Raw genomic sequence first — 20941 nt, forward strand, 5'->3', positions numbered from 1 at the left:
GAATCAAACAAGACAATCTGATCATGTTCCAGCTAAACTCCACCTTGATTGGATGACACAACGTTGTGTCAGTGCAGTGTTCCTCACACCCAGTCATGCTGCTCCCACACCATTGTCCATCTCAGTGCTTGTATTAAAACTTGAAAAGAGGTGGGAACGTTTTGGCAGTTACCCGAGGATTCAGCACTGTTGTTGTTTAAGTGTGTGTGTGCGCGTCAGGGTTAGTGTTCAGCAGCCAGATAATGTGTTTATTGGGTCATAAAGGCTTCTCGACAGCGGCGCTGTTCAGCCACCTGACTGTGAAATTAGTTGTCACACTTCACCTCCCTCTGCCATACTGCTAATTACTGCAGTAAAACAAACATAATCTCTACCTCTCTCGTACTCTTGTAGATGTTGTTTAGCCTCTGAAGTTAAAAGCTATGTTAGAAAATGCACTCAACTACTAATGACATCTCTTTTAATTTTATTCTGTTAGAAACTGGAGCAAATATCCTGAAACAACGTGAGCAGGTTTTTTGCTGCAGCATAATATTCTCCTAAAATAGCCAGGCCAAATGTGTTCAGAATTGTTGCAATACTTTTTTCTTATGCAATTTGTTTTTTTATATGTGTCGTAGATCCATCTTTCACTGTCAGTTTGATAGATGGTCACTCCCTCCCTCCTCTCAATTTCAGTTTCTATTTACTGGCTTGTTTACTATTCACAGGTAGTTGTGGAGTTCATTTGTGCGCCAAGCTCTCCTACGCCCACGTTGTTGTTCAGCTGTCACTTTTGATTTCCAGTCAGGCACATCGAGGACGTCCGTCTTCTGTCAGCAGGAAGCGCAGGGCCCTGCTAGACATCTCCAGATGAACGGCAGGTGTTGAATAGAAAGACCCTCAAAGACCCTCCCTGTCAGACATATAAAACAGGCTGTAAAAAAAAAAAAAAAATGGGACAGTCTGTCTCTGAGGACCACGTATTACTTTGTGTCTTTACATTTCTTCAGAACTTTTAACTTGAGGTTACAGGGTTTACTATGTCTAACCCAGCTAGGCTCAACTCCAGGATGGCATCAGCTATTTGCTCACACCTCAGCCTCGTCTCTGCAAGGGAAATAATATGAACAAGAAGAAGAGGGCGTGAGAGAGGTGGAGCACAGGAGAGAGAGGAGCGAGGGAGAGAGGTGGAGCACAGGAGAGAGAGGAGCGAGGGAGAGAGGTGGAGCACAGGAGAGAGAGGAGCGAGTGAGAGAGGTGGAGCACAGGAGAGAGAGGAGCGAGTGAGAGAGGTGGAGCACAGGAGAGAGAGGCGCGAGTGAGAGAGGTGGAGCACAGGAGAGAGAGGAGCGAGTGAGAGAGGTGGAGCACAGGAGAGAGAGGAGCGAGTGAGAGAGGTGGAGCACAGGAGAGAGAGGAGCGAGTGAGAGAGGTGGAGCACAGGAGAGAGAGGAGCGAGTGAGAGAGGTGGAGCACAGGAGAGAGAGGCGCGAGTGAGAGAGGTGGAGCACAGGAGAAAGAGGAGCGAGTGAGAGAGGTGGAGCACAGGAGAGAGAGGAGCGAGTGAGAGAGGTGGAGCACAGGAGAGAGAGGCGCGAGTGAGAGAGGTGGAGCACAGGAGAGAGAGGAGCGAGTGAGAGAGGTGGAGCACAGGAGAGAGGGGAGCGAGTGAGAGAGGTGGAGCACAGGAGAGAGAGGAGCGAGTGAGAGAGGTGGAGCACAGGAGAGAGAGGAGCGAGTGAGAGAGGTGGAGTACAGGAGAGAGAGGAGCGAGTGAGAGAGGTGGAGCACAGGAGAGAGAGGAGCGAGTTATGTGGAAGTTGGCCAACCTGGTCACGTCCCCTGCTCTGTTTCAGGGTCAGTCTGTCTGTCTCCGCTCCATGGGGCTGGCCTCCAAACACAGACTGAGGAAATGACCCATCTTGTCCACTGGGGAGGACAATGCCCTGCCAAACAGCGGGCACACACACTGTAAATACACACACACACACAACAGACATTCTGCCACAGGGTCAGAAGGTGCAGTCACATAAGACAACAGTCACACACATCACCTGTGCAAGGCCCATCCATGACTGAGTGTGTTTGTGGATGCCCCCGTTGCTGTCATCACTCTGCAGCGACTGGTTGAGGACCCGAGTGCTTAAATCACTTCAAGGTCATTGACAGTGACTATGTGGCTCGCCCAAACATGTGGTGTGCCCATGCCTGTGTGCTTCTGCATCCAGGTAATGATGTGAAATTATGTCATATCAACCCCCCACTGCACAAGCCTCCCATATTACAGGACAACATTCAGGCTCTGGTACATATTAACGATGTTTCATGTGTGCTGCAATGAAGATACGTAGAAAAACAAGCTTTTGTGTTTGTTTTCCCCCATAACCTTCTCCCTGTCCTCCCCTGATGGTCAAACACAGAACACGCACCCTAGATGAACGGTACTCTGTGCACTTGAACCCTGCCACTGAGTGTACTACAGCCGAGGAGCACTCTCACCTGCCTGAAGGCTACAGTCACCATGGAGAACGGGAGGGAGGGAGGGAGGGAGGGAGGGAGGGAGGGAGGGAGGGAGGGAGGGAGGGAGGGAGGGAGGGAGGGAGGGAGGGAGGGAGGGAGGGAGGGAGGGAGGGAGGGAGGGAGGGAGGGAGGGAGGGAGAGCGGGAGGGAGGGAGGGAGAGCGGGAGGGAGGGAGGGAGGGAGGGAGCAAGAGGTGAAGACGAAAAAAGTAAGTGGTAAATCATGAGGTAAATCGTGTGTTTTAGAAAGAAAGACCCTCAGAGAGAAAGAAAAAGAGTGACGAAAGGATGGAGAGAAAGGGGGGAATAACGCAGAGGAGAGGGGAAGAGGAAAGGGGCGGGGGAGCGGGGGGTTAACTGACAGTGAACTGAGCCTGCGGGGGGGTTAGAGTGGAGAGATTCTGTTAAAGAGAGAACGGGTGTATGTGCTTCCGTGTTTGCCGTGGGTGGAACTGTGCAAGAGTGTGTGTTTTACACACATGGCAGGAAATGTCAGGGAAATGTCAGGCGGTGATCTCTGCTCTCCCATGCCTCTGAATGCTGCTGTCCATAGGTAACATAGCTTCTGTGCCTGTTATGTTCAATGACTCTTCAAACACAGCAGCAGAGATGGCAAGACGAGCCTATCTTCGTACAACAGGAGTCTTATCGATCAAGTACAGAAGGTTTGTGTGTATGTGTTAGCATGTTTCTGATTCTACTGATGATCTTTGGATACTACATACATGATGGAGCTTCAGTTGTAGTAATAGAAAGTCCTTCTATGGAGATGGACCCCCCTGGAATTTTGTAATCTCCACAAAATGGTGGTTTGGTGGTACTCAGCTAAATGTCCAAATGAAAATTGATTTACACTTGAAACTGTAGTTACAATACCTAAATGTAAATGTAAATGTACAATTTGAAGCATGTGCAATGTTGCAGTCAATAGTTGCGACTGTGATTGGGCATTGATGTGAGTGGGCGTTGTTGTGAAAAGTTTAGTGACCTATCAGAGCACCCTCCACAACTCTGCTTCCGGTCCCTAGACCAGTCACCACGGCAACAGACCATCATGGTCCTTATAATTCAGACTCAAAAAGCCTGAGACACAAAGCATCCCACTGTAAGTGCGTGAGTGTGTGTGTGTGTGTGCATTTTAATGGAAGAGGCCCTCGAGAGAGAGAGAGTGGGAGGCAGGGCGGAGGTAGAAAAGAAGAGATGGATGGTGTTAATGAAGGAAGTGTGTAGCGACGCCTTAAACACCGGACCAAGGGCCGACGCCGTCTCTGCATTAGTGAACATTCATCATTGAGCTCTCCACAGAGAAATCTGATCACGGCCACTAGTACACATGGGCAGCGAGGGAACCAGAAGGAGAGGAGATGAGCCAAAAGAGTGGGCCCGCGTTTGGTATCATCCATCTAAAGAAAACACTCCAACGTTAAGGGCTTCTCTAATTGAATTCTCTTTCAAAACCACCCCCTTCTCTGATTTCAATTAAATCTGTAACGTTTCAAAAGACGTGTCACATTTTTCCTCACACGTTCTGTGACAGCTATGCAATAACGCCCATAAACAAGTCTTAACTCCAATCACGTTACATATTGAGATTATCATTAGCAGATTATGAATATCATACTAATTGTGCTGCTTTATTCATATTGATTTATTATTAGAATAATTTGATAGATAATAATTAGAACAATCTATCATTTTCCATCAGATTAGCAGTCCATGGCCCTGGTGTGCTATACGATTGATCATTTATCAGAGATTAGCAATAAATGTATTCTATTGAGACATTACATTTACATTTAGTCATTTAGCAGATGCTCTTATCGAGAGCGACTTACAGTAAGTACAGGGACATACCCCCCGAGGCAAGTAGGGTGAAGTGCCTTGCCCAAGGACACAACGTAATTTAGCTCGGACGGGAATCTAACTGGCAACCTTCTGATTACTAGCCCGCTTCCCTAACCGCTCAGCCACCTGACTCCTGACTAGTTAAGATGTGTGAAAGAGACAGTGTAGCCTGATTTTACTCTTCGTCTCTGATTGATGTCCTGGCTACAGGAAATTAGAAGCTTCACTGATGTACACACACACACACACACACAAACACACGCACTCTCCAGATCCCAGATGATTGCACATGTTAGACGACAGTCATGTTGCATAAATCACATACCTGGGATTCTTTCTTTCCCATTGATGACTGCAGGATGATGGAGAGAGGTAAAGAGGTGAAATAACACATCACTTTCGCTCCACATCCACGGGATGAGACATCAGTCTCCGTGTCCAATGACAGCCAGCGTCCGGCCAGCCATGACGGATAACAGCCACACGCAGCACTAAAAAGATTAAGACTGCACATCGATGACAGAGATGAATGATCCACTGTGTGTGTCTATGCGCGTGTGTGTGTATGTGTGTCTGTGTGTGAACATGCATGCAGCATAAAGCGTTGAGCCTCCTACTGATCTGCAGACAGATTGTGCATACACATGGCCTGTGGTACATTGATCTGTGCCGGGAGAGGGCCGTGTCTCTATGTACCTCGCCGTAAAGCCAAAGGGGGGAGACAGCGTGCATAATTACTTTAGTGTCATAGATGGATGAGCCTAGAGCCTGGATCTACACTAGCGGAGGATGATGGGGTCATGCAGACAACACACCCTTCCACCGGTGGGGTGTTCCAGCCCTGAGCTCCAGCGCTCAGTAGCTTCTAAACACTCACAGACTTGACTGACACACTGGCAAACAAGACTGGGAGAGAAAGATAAGAAAATTATAAATGGAGACAAAGCGACGAGTTGGAAGGACAGTGAGATGGGTAAATCGGGGACAGAAAGACCAGTTGGGAAGTGTAGAGAGTGATGTAGGGAGAGAGTTCTTAGAAGGGGGAGAGAGAGAGAGAGAGAGAGAGAGAGAGAGAGAGAGAGAGAGAGAGAGAGAGAGAGAGAGAGAGAGAGAGAGAGAGAGCAGGGTACTAATAACATCCATCAGCTGGCATCAGTGGTGCAGCGCTCTGTTTGTGTGGTAATTGCAGCGCTGGAATGTGACTCATCTAGCAGTGTTTGGCAGGGCTCTGTGAAGACTTTCTCCAATAAAGCCATTCTGCTGCAGCAGCAAACGCACCATTACACCTCCCCTTCGCAGACAGAAGCACTCAACAATACAATACCCAGAAAGAGTGGGGGGGCGGAAGAAAAAGAAGCACTTACGAAACAAAAAGTCAATTCACACCTGTGGGAAAAAAACTGAATGCTATATTGTGGTAATTCAGTGAGTGAGGGAATGGCTTTGACTATTTTCTTTAGAAATGTTTTTTTCATTCGAATAAAAATCTTTTTGGGGAGTTTATGGCGAACCAATCATAATTTCAGTGATGGACAGGGGAGACTTGACTATAATTTGTACTGCATTTCACAATGCACCACAAAGCTTACAGGACAAAGGAAGAAATGGGCACAATAGTACAGGTGACACAGAACATTATTCCCTTTGATATAAAGTATATTTATTGGGATTCTTACACTTTCCGTCAAAGTATGGTTTAAAAGTGTAACTTCTTCATTTAGTGTGAACATTTTCAGTGTCCGTCCGTGTGTGTCTGAACACGTGCTGCAGGACACAGGTGTGTTCACAGGTGTGTTCACAGGTGTGTGTTCACAGGTGTGTGTTCACAGGTGTGTTCACAGGTGTGTTCACAGGTGTGTTCACAGGTGTGTGTTCACAGGTGTGTGTTCACAGGTGTGTTCACAGGTGTGTTCACAGGTGTGTTCACAGGTGTGTTCAAAGGTGTGTTCACAGGTGTGTTCACAGGTGTGTTCACAGGTGTGTTCAAAGGTGTGTTCACAGGTGTGTTCACAGGTGTGTGTTCACAGGTGTGTGTTCACAGGTGTGTGTTCACAGGTGTGTTCACAGGTGTGTGTTCACAGGTGTGTTCACAGGTGTGTGTTCACAGGTGTGTGTTCACAGGTGTGTTCACAGGTGTGTTCACAGGTGTGTTCAAAGGTGTGTTCACAGGTGTGTGTTCACAGGTGTGTGTTCACAGGTGTGTTCACAGGTGTGTGTTCACAGGTGTGTTCACAGGTGTGTGTTCACAGGTGTGTGTTCAGCTCCCCTCTCGCCAGCGGCTCTGTTTCCACGATGCTCAGCTGCTCCTCCAAGCCTGCCCTCCCCGCTCCCAGTGTTCCCAGTCGGTCTCGGGCAGAGGTGAAGTACCGGTGCAGGTCCACCAGGGGGCCTTGTGGGGACAGCAGCAGGTCCAGGTAGGCCTGAGTGAGCTGGTCTGAAGTGACCAGGTCCGGACTGTACGGGACGTCCTCTGGGACTGTCACAGAAACACTTCGGCCGGTCTCTCTGTCCACCAGGGTGAGACCTGTCACACAGCCCTCACTCTGGGGATCTCCTCCCACGCACAGCCCCCCGTGAGACTTCACCACGGACACTGTGCCGGCCTTGTAGCGCCTGGAGGCATGAAACAGACACCAAAGGGGAAGCTTTTAACATAACAATGTCATCTATGAGATGATTATAAGAATATAAGATATCAAGTTATTTCAGATATTGATCGACACACCCAGCATGTTCACGACGACAGTGAGGTCACAAGGTGTAATGTTACCTGTAAGCAGGGATCAGATCCTCCATGTCCTCGTGGTATTGCTCCAGGGCCGCCAGGGCAGCCAGGGGCTCTCCTTTCTGCTCCAGCCCAGCCAGGTGCACCAACATGTGGGTGTGGAGGGCTGCCCCGCTGGCCCAGTGCTTTAGGCCTCTGGAGGAGCAGCCCTCCCTGAGCAGGGAGCTCTTGAGCTGGGTGAGCAGGAGGCTGAGCTGCCCCTCCAGACGGAGGGTGTCCTGGTGGAGCTTCTCTCTCTCGCTCAGGTGCATCCTGCAGCGCTTCAGATACTCCTCCATCATGTCACACAGCTCCGCCCTCCTCTCCTCCACCTGGCTCTTCGCCTTCGAGGTCGACCCCCGGGACGACCCCCGACACGACGACACGTACGCCGTCTCCAACACCATGGAAACCACCAGGCCCACCAGCGCGGCAACCCGGGGCTCCTCTGAGAATGCCACCAGTCGACTTATCAGCTCCTTCAGGTAGGCCGGGGCCCGGTTACCCATGTGCCCCTGCAGCTCCTGGAGGTGGGCCTGGAGGTGGGCCTGGGACTCCTTGCTCTCAGGATTTCCAAGAAAGGAGTGGTCTACACCCAGGTCTGGCAGGGCTCCTTGCTCTAGCATGGCGTTGTAGAGGAGAGAGCCCAGAGCAGACTGAGCTTCAGACCGCTCGCCTGCAGACGAGACCAGCTGCCCCATGAGGGGGAGCGTGAGGGAACCAGAAAGAGGAGGAGAAAGAGAAAGAAGTAAAGAGAAAGAGAAAGAAAAAGAGAAAGACGGAAAGAGATAGATAAAGGAGGGAAGTTATGGCAATCAGTCTACCATTTCTGGGGACAGCCTGGTTGGTAGAAAGAAGGGGAAAAAAGTTGTTAAAGTCAGCCAATATCCTCATACAAAATAAAGTCATAATTACTCTGTGATAAAACATACTAATGTGCTTTGAGGAAATGTAATAATATATTATATCAAGTAAATAAATATGGGAAACGTAGACACAAAAAAAGGTATACACATACAAAAAAAGTATTTGGACAACACACTATTATCTAAATATACAGAACATCTAGACTTGTTTTAAATGATCAAATAACATGTTAACACGCCAGATGATTGTTTTTAGCCGATTTATCCAGCTTCTGACTATCCCTTTATCTTGTATTTACCAATGTGTTTCTCTCCCCATATCCAGAAAAACAGCACAGCTCATCCACCAGCACTCTCTAGCACTGCAGAGGTAAATCCAAGACAACCGGGGAGCTGAAACTAGGGCAGAGGAAAAACTAGAGCTCCCCCTGCAGAATACTGCAAGGTCATGCAGCTATTGTGTGTTCAGAACTGTAAAATAGGCCAAGGGCTCACAGAGTAATTCACAGTTTTTTTTTTTATGGGACAAGGGCTTTAGAGATATGTGTCTTTCTTTTACTTCAGCTAGAAGGCACTTTTATTTTATCTTTTTCAAACTAGGACAAGCTGCTTTGTCTTGTGGTAGCCGGCACACCATGAGTGACTGATGCAGGGTTACAACCCAAGTCTCCCACACAACAGATGATCTACAAACTCTCAAAATAAAAACCTTGGATGTCGACATGTGGCCCATGCTCCAGTACACTCACGAACCATCACCATTACACAAGTTGAAAAGGAGCCCAGAGTTGTGACGAGTTAGTCTGAACTGATGGTGTCCGCCATGTCTCCCTCCAGCCTCTCCACCAGGCTGTTGTCAAGCCACTGTTCAGCAGCGCAGGCTATCACACACACACATGCACACACGCGCAATCAGACCAGCGAAAACTGTTGACACTCTCAGCTCAGTTTGATTCTGTCTGTCTGAGCACATCAGTCTCTTGCTCCCTGTCTCTTAATTTGTGACTCTCCATCTCTCTCCCCTCCCCTCCCCTCATCTCTCCATCCTTGTTTTCTCTCCCTCGGTTGATTTGTGCCCTCAGAGCCGCATGCTGTTTGCTTTCTTCCATGTAGTTGCCACTCTCTCCCTCTCTCCGCCCCTCCATTCCTCCACTCCTTCATCCCCCCATCCTGCCTTTTCTAGGCCCACATGCTGTTCTGCAGCATGGCAAAGTGACTCGGCACTGGTTTGTTCCAGCCCAGAGCAACCGCTGTCTTTCCAGATGTGACTGTGTGTGTGGGTGTGTGTGTCTGTGTGTGTGTGTGTGTGGGTGTGTGTGTCTGTGTGTGTGTGTGTGTGTGTGTGTGTGTGTGTATGTGTGTGTGTGTGTGTGTATGTGTGTGTGTGTGTGTGTGTGTGTGTGTGTGTCTGTGTGTGCGTGTCTGTGTGTGTGTGTGTGTGTGTATGTGTGTCACAACAGTGGCTGTGTGTGGACAGTGCCATCTCTCTGAGGTCATCTCTCTCTCTCTCTCTCTCTCTCTCTCTCTCTCTCTCTCGCTCTCTCTCTTCCTGGCAGCTCATTTGTATGTATCTGCTCCGGGCCGAAGGGACTGTGGTCAGTCAATCTGATGTTACGATGATGGAGACAGACGGATGAATATCCGCATGTCACGCATGTTCAAATCCAACACATACACTCAAAAACACACACACACACTTTTACTCCCAAATCAAATACACATGTATGCAGACATGCATACAATTCCGACACATGCACATACTGCATGCATGCACAACAGCAAAACAGAGTAAACACAGATGATGTCTACATAAACACACACACATACACACACACACACACACATACACACACTGCTTAATTTGAATAAAGAGCTCTTCATGTGATTGCCTCCTGCTGATGTGAGAGTGTTCTAATGGTGCCAAACGACGAGAAGGGGAATAATGACGACCGTGCTGGGACTGTGTTGGTGTTTGGATTCATGTCATCCTGCAGCACACAGACCTGGAATGGCCTTTTTGTCATCACCATGACATTTCACAAACAGCACCGGTTCAATAAACATCAAGCACCTTTTTCTTTCCATCAACAAACCCCATATTCCTCGCTATTACTTCCCCTGCCTACGATCTTGCATTCTCCTTCCCACACCTTCTTTTCCTCCGTTTGTTTTGTCTTTGGAAGGTTTCTGTCAAGTTGAGGCCATGTTTGAGTGCTTCTTAACTGCTAGTTTAGGGAGAGTGTATTGAGTGGTGTTTGACTCCATATAGAACCACGTCCACCGTCACCCCCAGAGACAGCCAGACAGCACCAATCAGAACCGAGGCTGAGGAAAGGCAAGTTGACAAAGATACTGAAGGAACCTTGGAAAGTGAGAGGTAAAGTAAGAACTGGCAGACGTACATTTTAGTACTTTGGTTTCTGTAAAAATCTGACTGGAAGACTTGGATTTGAATAACCGTGAAAAGTGAAAGCCGAAAACAATGAATTCTTTAATAAGATATGGAAGACAAAGCACCACAGTCCTTAAGTGCCTCTCTAAGGCTTACTAAGTTCCAAAGCAGATGACCTTCGATGTGGCAAATTGTGAAATTACCTTTTAATTGCAGGATAATGTTGTCTTAATTAGCCACTTGATCCCTGGTGAAGGTAGACTAATTGCTGTGTGGGTCTTGTTTGTGGGTACTTTTGGCTGGTTGGCTTCTTATATGAGACCCTCTCCTGTCCTCTCAGCCCATCTGGGGAGAGCTAATCCTGTTACAGAGAGAAACAAGGTTTATTGTAGTAGTGTTAACCCATCACAGCTTCAAATCTCGCTTTCTCTGGCACAATACTTGTTGTCTGTAGTGATCAAATGTATTTATTTTATGCTTGATACAATACATGATGTTTTAAGTAGAAATGTATGTAAGATGCTACTTCCCTAATGTGAAGTCCATTCACCGTGAAGTAGACAGCAGGTGTTAGGATATTCATCGTTTTAGAATGTTTCATTGGTGATAGTTGAAATAGTATGCAGTTGCATAGTTTGTCAGTCGTTCCAAAAACAAGGTGACTTTCTTCTGTCTTTTTCTTTTGGTCTTTCCCTCCCTATTTTCCCTCTTGCTGTAAAAGGTCTCATTTCCATCAGACTCTGGGGAGTATGAAGTGGTGAGACGACCAAGTACAAGAGCTGAACATAGAACAGCTCTCGCCACGGAGCATGGAAATGTTGCTAATCGCCATGACTCACTCACCACCGCATTCAATGTGCTCACTCATTACCCAGTACACACACACACACACACACACTCAGAGTATCTAAAACACACACTCTCTCATGCACGCACCAACGTAGATACACCCACCCATACACACAAGCACACTCCTGGTCTCTGGCTGGCCTTTCAGATGATTACCATACTTAAATCCTTGCTTGAATGTCAATCACACACACTCACCTATTACAGGTTATTTTGTGTTGAGTGAAATTATTGCAGATTGAAGTTCTGAAGTGGGCTTTGAAAAAGGATGACATTTACAATCAATCTAAAGGAAGTTTTGTCGCAAGATGAGATGTAAAAGTTGTCTCACGACATCCAAACATCTCAATGTTCATGATAGATCATCAACTGGATTAAATCAGTCCTCCCGACAGAAGGCTTTCTGTAGTAAAACTCACTCTCTTCACTTAGTTAATTAATTTCCTCTAAAATGTTTACTCCTGAAGCTAATAAACAATTTCAGTTTGAATTGTTGTCCCATTCTAGCAAATAGATAATAATTTATGTTTGACTGGTCTTTCCATGTTTGTTCAGGCATCCAGCCCGCAATACAGTCCTGCCCCTCTGCTGATCATTACAGCGTATTAATCAGTCAAACCAATGTCACCACCAAGACATCTCACTCACTACTCATGTAGTACCCTGGATAGCTGCATAAACATTTTACTGCTAATATACAGTAATTAGTCCACCATGATGAAGTTGTATCATTTTGCTATGGTTTGCCTGTAGCATATCTTCCAGTTAGTCCTCATCCTTTCTCCCTCTCCCTTTCTCTCTCTCTCTCTCCCTCTCTCTCTCTCTCTCTCTCTCTCTCTCTCTCTCTCTCTCTCTCTCTCTCTCTCTGTGCTAGAGTCCTTCCTGCTGGGTTTATGTGGCGTGGAGAAGATAAAAACAAGCTTAATGCAGAGCTATATATCACACCAGTAGTTCTGAGACCGGGCGGCAATTTTGAACAATGTAGCATTTAGCCAGGAGAGAGAGGCTAATTATTTCGAATGGCAGCTCTTGAAAGAGTATTAATGTAGTGTTTCTACATGGATACATCCAATATTACGCACTGATGAAGAAGGTCACTTAGAAATGGGAGTTTAAAGAGAGAAGAACCTAAGAAGGAAACTTGGACAGTTGTAGGATGTTGAATAGGCTTTTATTTATTTTTTACAGAAACTGATGGTAAAACTAATATGTTCACTTTGGTTCTAGTATTCCAAGGCACCCTGACATGTCATGCAATTAAATTGGTCCATAAAACTGGCATGACTTTGGACAAAAGCTTTGTACAAAATATGTCTCTCTGTCACTGAAATAAGTACGGTCTTGACTGGGAATTTACATTCAGTAAATGTCTCAATTCTATAGTCAGTATCCTACCACATCACCTGCTAAATCACCAAGGAAGTTTTTTTTAGGAAGCTCTGTCTTAAATGAAATAATTTTGAATTAAAATAGTTTTTAATGTAGCCTATACCGCGTGGGCTTAAATGTGGGATTTATAAATGTCAGGGGGAAAGGTGACCATTTTAAATGCACATAAAAATGTAAGGGGTAACTTAACATTTGAGTGGTCTGCAAAAATACATTTCTCTTTGATGTATAATTGCTGTACTTTCTATATGCACGTCGCTTTGAGTGAAAGGGTGTACATTTAAATGTAAATCATTGTTGTTAATAGGCTCACAATCAGTCTAGAATGAAAATGTGTTCTGTTAAAATTCCTATCACTCCCTGTATGTCGGTTATATTTCAAATACATTCCATCTTATTATGTTAATCCATATTGACACAGTGAGCAAGTGTGACACATTTACACGACTAAAATATTACTGATGGAGAATTGTGCCATTGGCTACAACGTAAATATGATCCGAGTTGACTCTATTAAAGTGCAAGAGCAGCCCCTGTTGGACTAAAATACAACTACGCTGCCTCAATGCTTTCTACCAATGCTTCCGTTTCCGTGTAAACAAAGCTTCACGGGAGATAACTACTGACAGGTAACCAACAGGTCTGCAGTTTTAGCTGCTACAAAGTCTTTGCATTTCTTTCTCGATGCTCTACCGTTAGCGGTATGAAGAAGATGGCTACTCCGTCTTCCGCGGTGCAGTTCTATTGTACCGCTGGGAAAGGAATGGAGTCCTTCCTCGTGGAGGAGGTGAAGACTAAACTTGCCGCTGAAAATGTGAGTCACTGTCGGAGAGCAGTTTGTAGATGCTGGTTGCTAAATAAATTATCATACACAGGTGGACGGTCTGAATAGGCTCGTGTAATGGCATTGAGACTGCAAAGCACTATCTGTTCATATCATTATTTTGAAAAGGATTGATTTTCATGTCTGATCCTATTTTATTTAGGTTGACCAGATTCCTGGGAAAGTGTTCTTCTCCTGCCCAGCTGAAGTTAAGCTAGTCAGAGATCTGAAGTCTGCTGAAAGACTCTTCCTGCTCATGAAACGAGACATGCCTCTCCCTCCCTGTCCTAACACAGGTAGCCACGTTTGACCATCGTCAATCCAAAGAAATAATAATACTCAACAACTCGGACTACGTCGAAATATGTATGGTTCCACGGTATATTTTATTGGTGTTTCACGGTCTTTTTGTTTTCTATCTCTCTTAGCCAAGACAGCCTCTCAGATCCAAAGTAGGCTGGTAGGAGATGGGAAGGAGTGGAGAAGTGCTGTGGAGACATGGAGACACCTGCAGAGGGAGCTGTCGAGCAGCTGTAGAACAGCAAGCACGGTGGAGCCACGTAGAAAGCGCAAGAGGGAGGAAGACCAGAACAAGGGTGAAGAAGGGGAGCCTGATAATGTGCCAAAAAGAACACAGAGACAGGCACCTGATGCAGACACCAAGTTAGGTAGGAATGACGACTGGGATTGTAGTGGAAAAGACAATGTTGCAGGGGACTGTTTTGAAGGGGAAACATTTGGAAGTGACCGTGAAAACACATCAGGAAAGTATTGCGCCCTGACCTCTGATTCGGCGACCTTTGATCCTGTGACCTTCAGAGTTAGCTGCAGGTGCAGTGGTGGGCTCTCCCGGCATTTCAGCTCACAGGTAAACACACACAAGAGTGAGTGAGTGAGTGAGCGTGCGTGTTGAGGTGGGGGGTGTTGGGGTACAGTCAGTAGTTGTGTACTGTTGTGACAGATTGACTGTGGACTGTCTCTCCTTGATGCAGGACCTGTGCAGGGTCATTGGGTTGGGCCTGTCCAGACAGCTGGGCTGGACAGTGGACCTTAAAAACCCAGAGGTGGAGGTAAGGAACCTTTTATTATCACACTCGCATGTGTTCAGTAGCATGTTTTAGGAGTGTGTGTATGTGTGTGTCGTTATAAGACTAGAAGAATGCTGTTAATGCATTATGATGAAGCAAGGCACCATACATGATCTTACGCAGAAGTTAATTATCCTGTAGATAACATTTGAAAACTCATAATCATGGGAATGCGTATAGCTCAGTGGCAGAGCATTTGACTGCATATCAAGATGGCGCAGGCTCAAATACCCATTTGTTCATCGCTTTTTATATAAGCATTTGCTAAATAAATATGTTATTGATGATATTATTATTATCATCATCTCCTCCAGATGAACGTTCATCTGAGTGATGATCACAGTGTGGTCGGCATTCCATTACTCAGGTCTGTGAAGGCATCATAATCTTTGTGATCCGTGTTTTATATCTCTGAGTGTTGAGTCAAGCATATGTCTCTTGTTCCCGTCCAGACTTCCCCTAGCCAGCCGTAGCTACGTAAGAACCACAGGGCTGAGGTCCACCATAGCCTGGGCTGTCGGCTTCCTGGCCAACATCCAGGTAGACAGTTTTACATCTCCTCTGAATTCCCAGAGGTAACACTGTCATCATGTAAGTTATTTACAATGTCTGATTGATGTTATTCTCTCATCTGCTCGAACACCCACACACACACACACACATTCATTCACTTTCTTTCACACGCACACATTCAACTCTCTTTCCCACACACACACATACATACATCTCCAGCCAGGCTCCACAGTGGTGGATCCTATGTGTGGAGTGGGGACCATCCTAGTGGAAGCAGCACATGAACACCTGGTAGGACTGCAGTCGATCGCAGATGCCATCTTTCCGAACGTTCTACCATCTATGCATCTGTCTACCATTCTCTCTCTCTCTCCCTCCTCCCAGGATGCCTGTTTCCTGGGTGTTGATATCGAAGCGAAACAATTAGAGAGAGCCAGGGAGAATGTCGAGTTTGCTAAACTCGCACATCGAATTCAGCTGTTGCATGCTTCGTCCATGGGTAAGACCCATCGCTTTGGATAAAAGCGTCTGCTAAATGAATAAATGTAAGACCCTAGCCCCTGTCCTAACCGAATCCTTCCAGAGTCAAAGTCCTATATCAACCCGAACCATCATCCTCCTGATCAGCCGGAAGGCATTTAGTGCCAGTCCTTTATGAATGAATGGCCCCTGCAAGTTCCCGTGTTCTCGTCTCCTACGCACAGAGCTTCCTCTGAGCGGCTGCAGCGTGGATGCCGTGCTGTGCGATCTGCCCTTTGGGAAGAAGTTTGGCACTAAGGCTGGCATGGCTGCCAGCCTGCCTGGCATCCTTACAGAGATGGAGAGGTAACTCGGATTCCCAATTCTGCCAGCTCACTTCACTTCCGGGCTTGTGGATCAGGTGACGATTTGTTCTACCTTCTGTTCTGCTATTTTTTCTCAGGGTTCTCCGTGTGGGAGGGACCATGGTTTTGCTGCTCAGTCCCCAGCTGTCCGTCATACTGAAGAGAACACTGACTCCCCCGGATCCGGGCCCAGACCCTGGACCTCCTCCTACCCAGCAAGAGGACTCTGTGGCCTGGCCATCAGCTGGCTCGGCTCCCCCTCTCCCACCCAGGCCTCTCTCCTCTCTCCAATTTCAATCCAGTCAGAGAGTTAGCCTAGGAGCAATAGATGGACTCATCCACAAGTATGTCAAAATATAGACTGCTAGCACACCTAGTGGATCTGGGTGCTAACACACACACACACATACACAACACAAAAAACACTGTAGAATTTAATAAAAGACACTGCAATAATAATGTACTGTTACAATTCGACGCTAAATACAATAAAGTCATGTTATGTACTGTACAGGAAGGTTTTGTCCTTTTTTTACACCAATGTTACAAACATCTTAAGAACATAAATAGCTGAAATATTATTATAGCTGTCTTTTTTTCCTCCTCAAGTATCAACTTGATATTACCTGAACAGTCATCCACGTGTCAAGTGGCATACAGACAACATAACAACACTACAGTACACCTACACTCACAATATGGTCCATTGAAATTAGATCGGCTGTCCACTGATGGGGCAGGCAAACATATTTACCAGGCTCCGGGGAACAAGTCCAAAGGAGAATAATTAGTATCCATGAGTTCTAGGCTATATGTAGCGGTCCAAGATACTGCTGTTGGTCAGGAGAGGTTGTCATGCCCTCTAACACTGACCAGCAAGGCCTCGTCCCACCGCTTGTAGCTCAGCAGAAAACGGCCATCTTGGCTCCATCTTCCACCAGCCTGTGGGGCTGGATGCTCCTCCTGGGGTCTGTGGGTGTCAGGCAGGGGTGTCGGGGTCAGCCTTGCCCCTCTGCCCCTCGCTGCGGGTGAGGATGGGGTAGGTGGTGGCCAGGCAGCCTGCTGCCACAGCGAGCCCCAGGCTGAGCCAGGCACAGTAACTGGACCAACTGTAGCCATGTTCCACATCCCCAGGCAGCCCGTAGATGAAGGGAGGGACCCTGGACAGCTCGTACGACACACCGGCCGCGTAGGTGCACAGGGAGATGGTGCAGAATATACCTAGGGAGGATTGAGAGGGATACATTAGGATGACAGAGAGGGTTTGTGATGGTGGATGTTTTCACTTGGGAAGATTGATTTTGACATAAATCTGGGTGGTACGATTAAGGCTGAGAGGAATGGTCTTTGCGGTGTGCGTGTGGACGTACGTGTGTGTGTGTGTGTGTGTGTGCACGAGTGTGTTGCCGTGTACCAGCCATGAGGAAGAGCAGGCCCGAGACATGCTGAGTGAGGCTGCGCTCCCAGATGAAGCTGACAGACGCCACGATGCAGCCGCACAGAATGACCCCCGCGGCCATCCCCAAGAACCCTGCGGTGATCCTCCGCAGGTCTGAGGAACAGGGGACAGATGCTGTTTCTGCGTCTTCTCAACAAGAACACTGTATACCTCCACGCAAGGGCGTATGTTTCATTACTGTTTCACACTTTTTGAAAATGGCAAACCTGTCCCCACACTTTAATGAAAAAAATGATATTCAACGGTCGCATCCTCAGTTATATATATATATATTATTTTTTTTAAGCGGTCCCACCCACATTCGAAAATAAATCTACACCCCGGCCTCCACATAGCTCTCTTCCTCCCTCTCTCCTCTTCAGAGTGCTACGTGTGAAGATGTCAGTAATGGAGGGGGCCTGGAGGGAGTCGCTGGTGGTGCTTACGTAAGAGGTGCCACTCATCCTGCTGGATGATCCTGGTGAGGTTCTGAGGGATGCTGCGCAGACGTACCGGCTGGGAGAAATGATACTTGATGGTGGTGCAGCGCTGGGCTATACCTACACACACACACACACACACACAACCATTATCGTAACATATAGTGCAGATTACGTAAGTGTGTAAACCAGGTTACTAGTAGTCTGTATTACAGAATCTGAGGTCTGGGAAGTATGACTTATTCTTATTCTTGCACTCAGTTGTATTTCATCTCTTGGTCACCAAAGCATATTTCTTCATGATTATTGACTGTTGTCAGATCTTTATGTAGGTTCAATTACAAATTCAGTCCACATCCACCTTATGTGGACTGACTTCATAAACAGCTGGCATCAGTCACAGGCTGCAGACATGGAAGTCATTCTGCTATCAGCCACAAAGTGGCAGACTTTGGGCATCAGTTTGTGAAAAGATGGCACTTATGATGTTGCCAAATGATGTTGCCAGAGATGCCTCGACACCCTTAAAGAATAGAGAACTCGATACAGTCTGTGGTTGGCATACACTCTCACTCTCTTTTCCCAGTGATATCAAGAAGCACAGATCCTTTCTTTAGCTGAATACCACAAGACAAATAGTGCGCATGTGAGTTGGTGCCTTATGCAACATGTAGGCGAACTGATCTTATATTAATAGTATGTCATGTTCTTGCATAGATCATAGAGTACTGTACGATGTACTGTATAAAAACACAACATTCTCCTAGGAGTAGAGTGTATGCGTAAAAAGTATGTGGAATGGAAGATGTCACTGGTTCCATGTGTGGTAACGGATTCTTAACCTGTGACCGACAGTGTCATATAATGAAAAGATCTTGCCTCAAGTTGTCAGTGTTGGATAAGGCCTACATATGATGTACTGGACATGCCACTTACATTAATTATGTAGGGCTGAACCAATTATGCAAATTTGTTTTTGGACATGTTGGAGATTTGTGTCACCATGAACACAAAAAACTAAGCTGACAAGAATGCAATACGTTTTCCCCCATTATTATAAGGGATACATAAATCCATTTGTATTTGTAGAACAACCATCAGGAAAAGTACCAGAACCATTCTGACGGATTATTAGGACCAGGTGGGGAAAATACAATTTAGGGGTCAGCCACATTAGTTGTTATAAATTTACTAAACAGAACCTTTTTCAGAATTTAATAGAATTTAATTTAATTGTATCCTGTTCGATAGCGCGCTGAATGCGTAATTATTTTCAGTTATTGCATTTCAATGTAATTATCTGAAGATGCGTTCTCCGCGTTAACAGTCAACATGCAGCTCCCCGCTTCTCTCTTACCCTTGGCGATGAGATTATCGATGTCTCGGTCTTGGCCAACATGGTAACATTTCCTCCAAAGCCCAGAGTAAGTGGAGAAAAGGGGGCGCCCGCATTCAGTCTCCAAAATACCCATTCCCAAAATTGACCTCCAGTTTTCCAAAAGTTCCTCCTCTCTGCTACCTACGTGGATAGCTCTGAGGAGCGCCTGATTCCCTCGTGGGTTGCCGCTTTCCAATAACGGAAGATGATAAATGGGCATTAATCGGTTCTTCTGGCCGTTGGAGTCCAGCCCGTACTGATCGCAGTTCTGCCGGTGTTGTGTGGTGTCCGTCTCATACCAGTGATCGGTTAGAATAGCAGTAATCAGAAGCGACAGTGATGCGACGCTCATGGACAAACTGATCACGGTGACCACGGTCTGTTTCTCCATCATGTGGTCATGGACGCATGAGACTGTTTTAGATTATGTGCATCGACCAGTTCTACTTCAGAGTCCATTGACACTGGTTGTATCCTCTGCGATTTGATGTGAGAACCTACCCGAGCGCAGAAACATGAATCTGAGTTTGCGAAATACAGTCGGCTCAACCGATCCAGCTTTTTCTTGCTTGATAATCTTGACAGCTGAAACGTTTGGGGTATGGAGTCTGCTCATGAACGGTTGGTATAGCTCTACGGGTTGCACTACTCCTCTTTTCGAGGCTGTTTGCAAAATGAAAATGACGCGCCGACGCGCGCCTGTCGAGGAGTGCGCTTTTAAATGCCAACGCCGTCAAGTTCATTCTGGATTACACCATTCCCATTAAAAGTCACTGTAGGCTATACCAATAACAATTTGACGAACTTGCGACAGATGTGTCCTCAACAAATAATACATTTCATAAATACATTTCAAAACATTTAATGGTTATGATAATTACAAAACCTCTCTCTGCCCTGTCTCTCTTTTCAGACACACCCACCAGAAAGATTATTGACAGGCAAGACTATAATTAGAAAGCAATTCATGTTTCTCACGTTTTGTTTAGCGAGGCAGTCTGAATCTGCATAAGTGAACGAGCATAAATGAATGATAATGCAGTGCAATTAAGGAATCCTGAAGGTAATTATTGAACGTGTTGGCAAGAAGCAGCAATGAGTTGGTCCACTTTGCTAATGTCAAGCTCACTGGATGCCTTGTGCCTGCCACGGTGTCCGTCTGCACTTCCTGCAAATCACTTTAGACTCAAGTGTTTAGTGAATGCTTCCCTTCTGTTTACCTTAAGTAATTTCAGTATGTGACGGACAGGCAGGAAACACCATGCATTAGTCCACACTGTTGGAATCATGCCGTGGCTGACTGATAGGCAGCTCAATTTGTAAGCGGTCAATCAAGTCTCTTAGGAAAACAGAGAGTATTGAGGGGGCAGGATAGTTTTAATTATGCCCCCCACCCCCACCCGCACCCGATCTATACAAATGAGGACAGGGCTTACAAGCTCACCCGATGCCTGCTTATATAAATTCCTGCGCAATGAGGGCCTTGTGGTATACCTCTATTGCAATAATGGGCAGTAAACAAAGCCGTGTGACATGAACTCCAGAACTTTTCGTATTTGGACACTATCGCCATATAGGCATTTTTTTTAAAGTCTGAAGGGGTGGTTTAGTCAACTTATTTTAATATTTGTTGTTATGTGTTTGTAAAATATGTTTTACTGTTCTGTTTCGGATACAAGGCTCCCTTTTTTGTTTCTCAATGGATAGCCTATAAATAAAGGTTAATCTAAAATACGAGATTCGACGGGGGGGTTGGGTTTTCTACATTAGCAAACTGTTTCAATCAGTCTTTGTCACTTGGACTTATTGTCAACTAGCCATCTGCCACTGA

General features: G+C 46.3%; 3 protein-coding genes across 4 annotated transcripts; 1 reads left to right on the top strand and 2 right to left on the bottom strand.

Annotated features, from left to right (window-relative positions):
* Positions 1-5980: 5980 nt before the first annotated feature.
* LOC136943226 (uncharacterized) lies at positions 5981-8330 on the bottom strand. Its single transcript, XM_067236481.1, has 3 exons — positions 8276-8330; positions 7117-7950; positions 5981-6959 (listed from the first exon to the last, which is right to left on the bottom strand). The coding sequence occupies exons 2-3, from the start codon at positions 7809-7811 to the stop codon at positions 6590-6592; spliced, it is 1065 nt and encodes a 354-aa protein (XP_067092582.1). The 5' UTR covers positions 7812-7950; positions 8276-8330; the 3' UTR covers positions 5981-6589.
* Positions 8331-13223: 4893 nt separating this feature from the next.
* Positions 13224-16357, top strand: thumpd2 (THUMP domain containing 2). 2 transcript variants are annotated; one of them, XM_067236489.1, is made up of 10 exons: positions 13224-13420; positions 13593-13725; positions 13858-14297; positions 14422-14499; positions 14832-14884; positions 14970-15057; positions 15250-15321; positions 15415-15529; positions 15735-15855; positions 15953-16357. In XM_067236489.1, the coding sequence occupies exons 1-10, from the start codon at positions 13310-13312 to the stop codon at positions 16212-16214; spliced, it is 1473 nt and encodes a 490-aa protein (XP_067092590.1). In that variant the 5' UTR covers positions 13224-13309; the 3' UTR covers positions 16215-16357. The 2 variants fall into 2 exon arrangements, with proteins under 2 accessions (XP_067092590.1, XP_067092591.1); XM_067236490.1 differs by lacking the exon at positions 14832-14884 and having other exon boundaries at positions 13858-14097; positions 14249-14297.
* A 476-nt stretch (positions 16358-16833) lies between these two features.
* LOC136943504 (transmembrane protein 178A-like) lies at positions 16834-19504 on the bottom strand. Its single transcript, XM_067236852.1, has 4 exons — positions 19090-19504; positions 17739-17852; positions 17269-17406; positions 16834-17075 (listed from the first exon to the last, which is right to left on the bottom strand). The coding sequence occupies exons 1-4, from the start codon at positions 19502-19504 to the stop codon at positions 16834-16836; spliced, it is 909 nt and encodes a 302-aa protein (XP_067092953.1).
* Positions 19505-20941: the final 1437 nt, after the last annotated feature.

The sequence above is a fragment of the Osmerus mordax genome, chromosome 5 (genome assembly GCF_038355195.1).
Source record: "Osmerus mordax isolate fOsmMor3 chromosome 5, fOsmMor3.pri, whole genome shotgun sequence".
Taxonomy (NCBI): Eukaryota; Metazoa; Chordata; class Actinopteri; order Osmeriformes; family Osmeridae; genus Osmerus; species Osmerus mordax.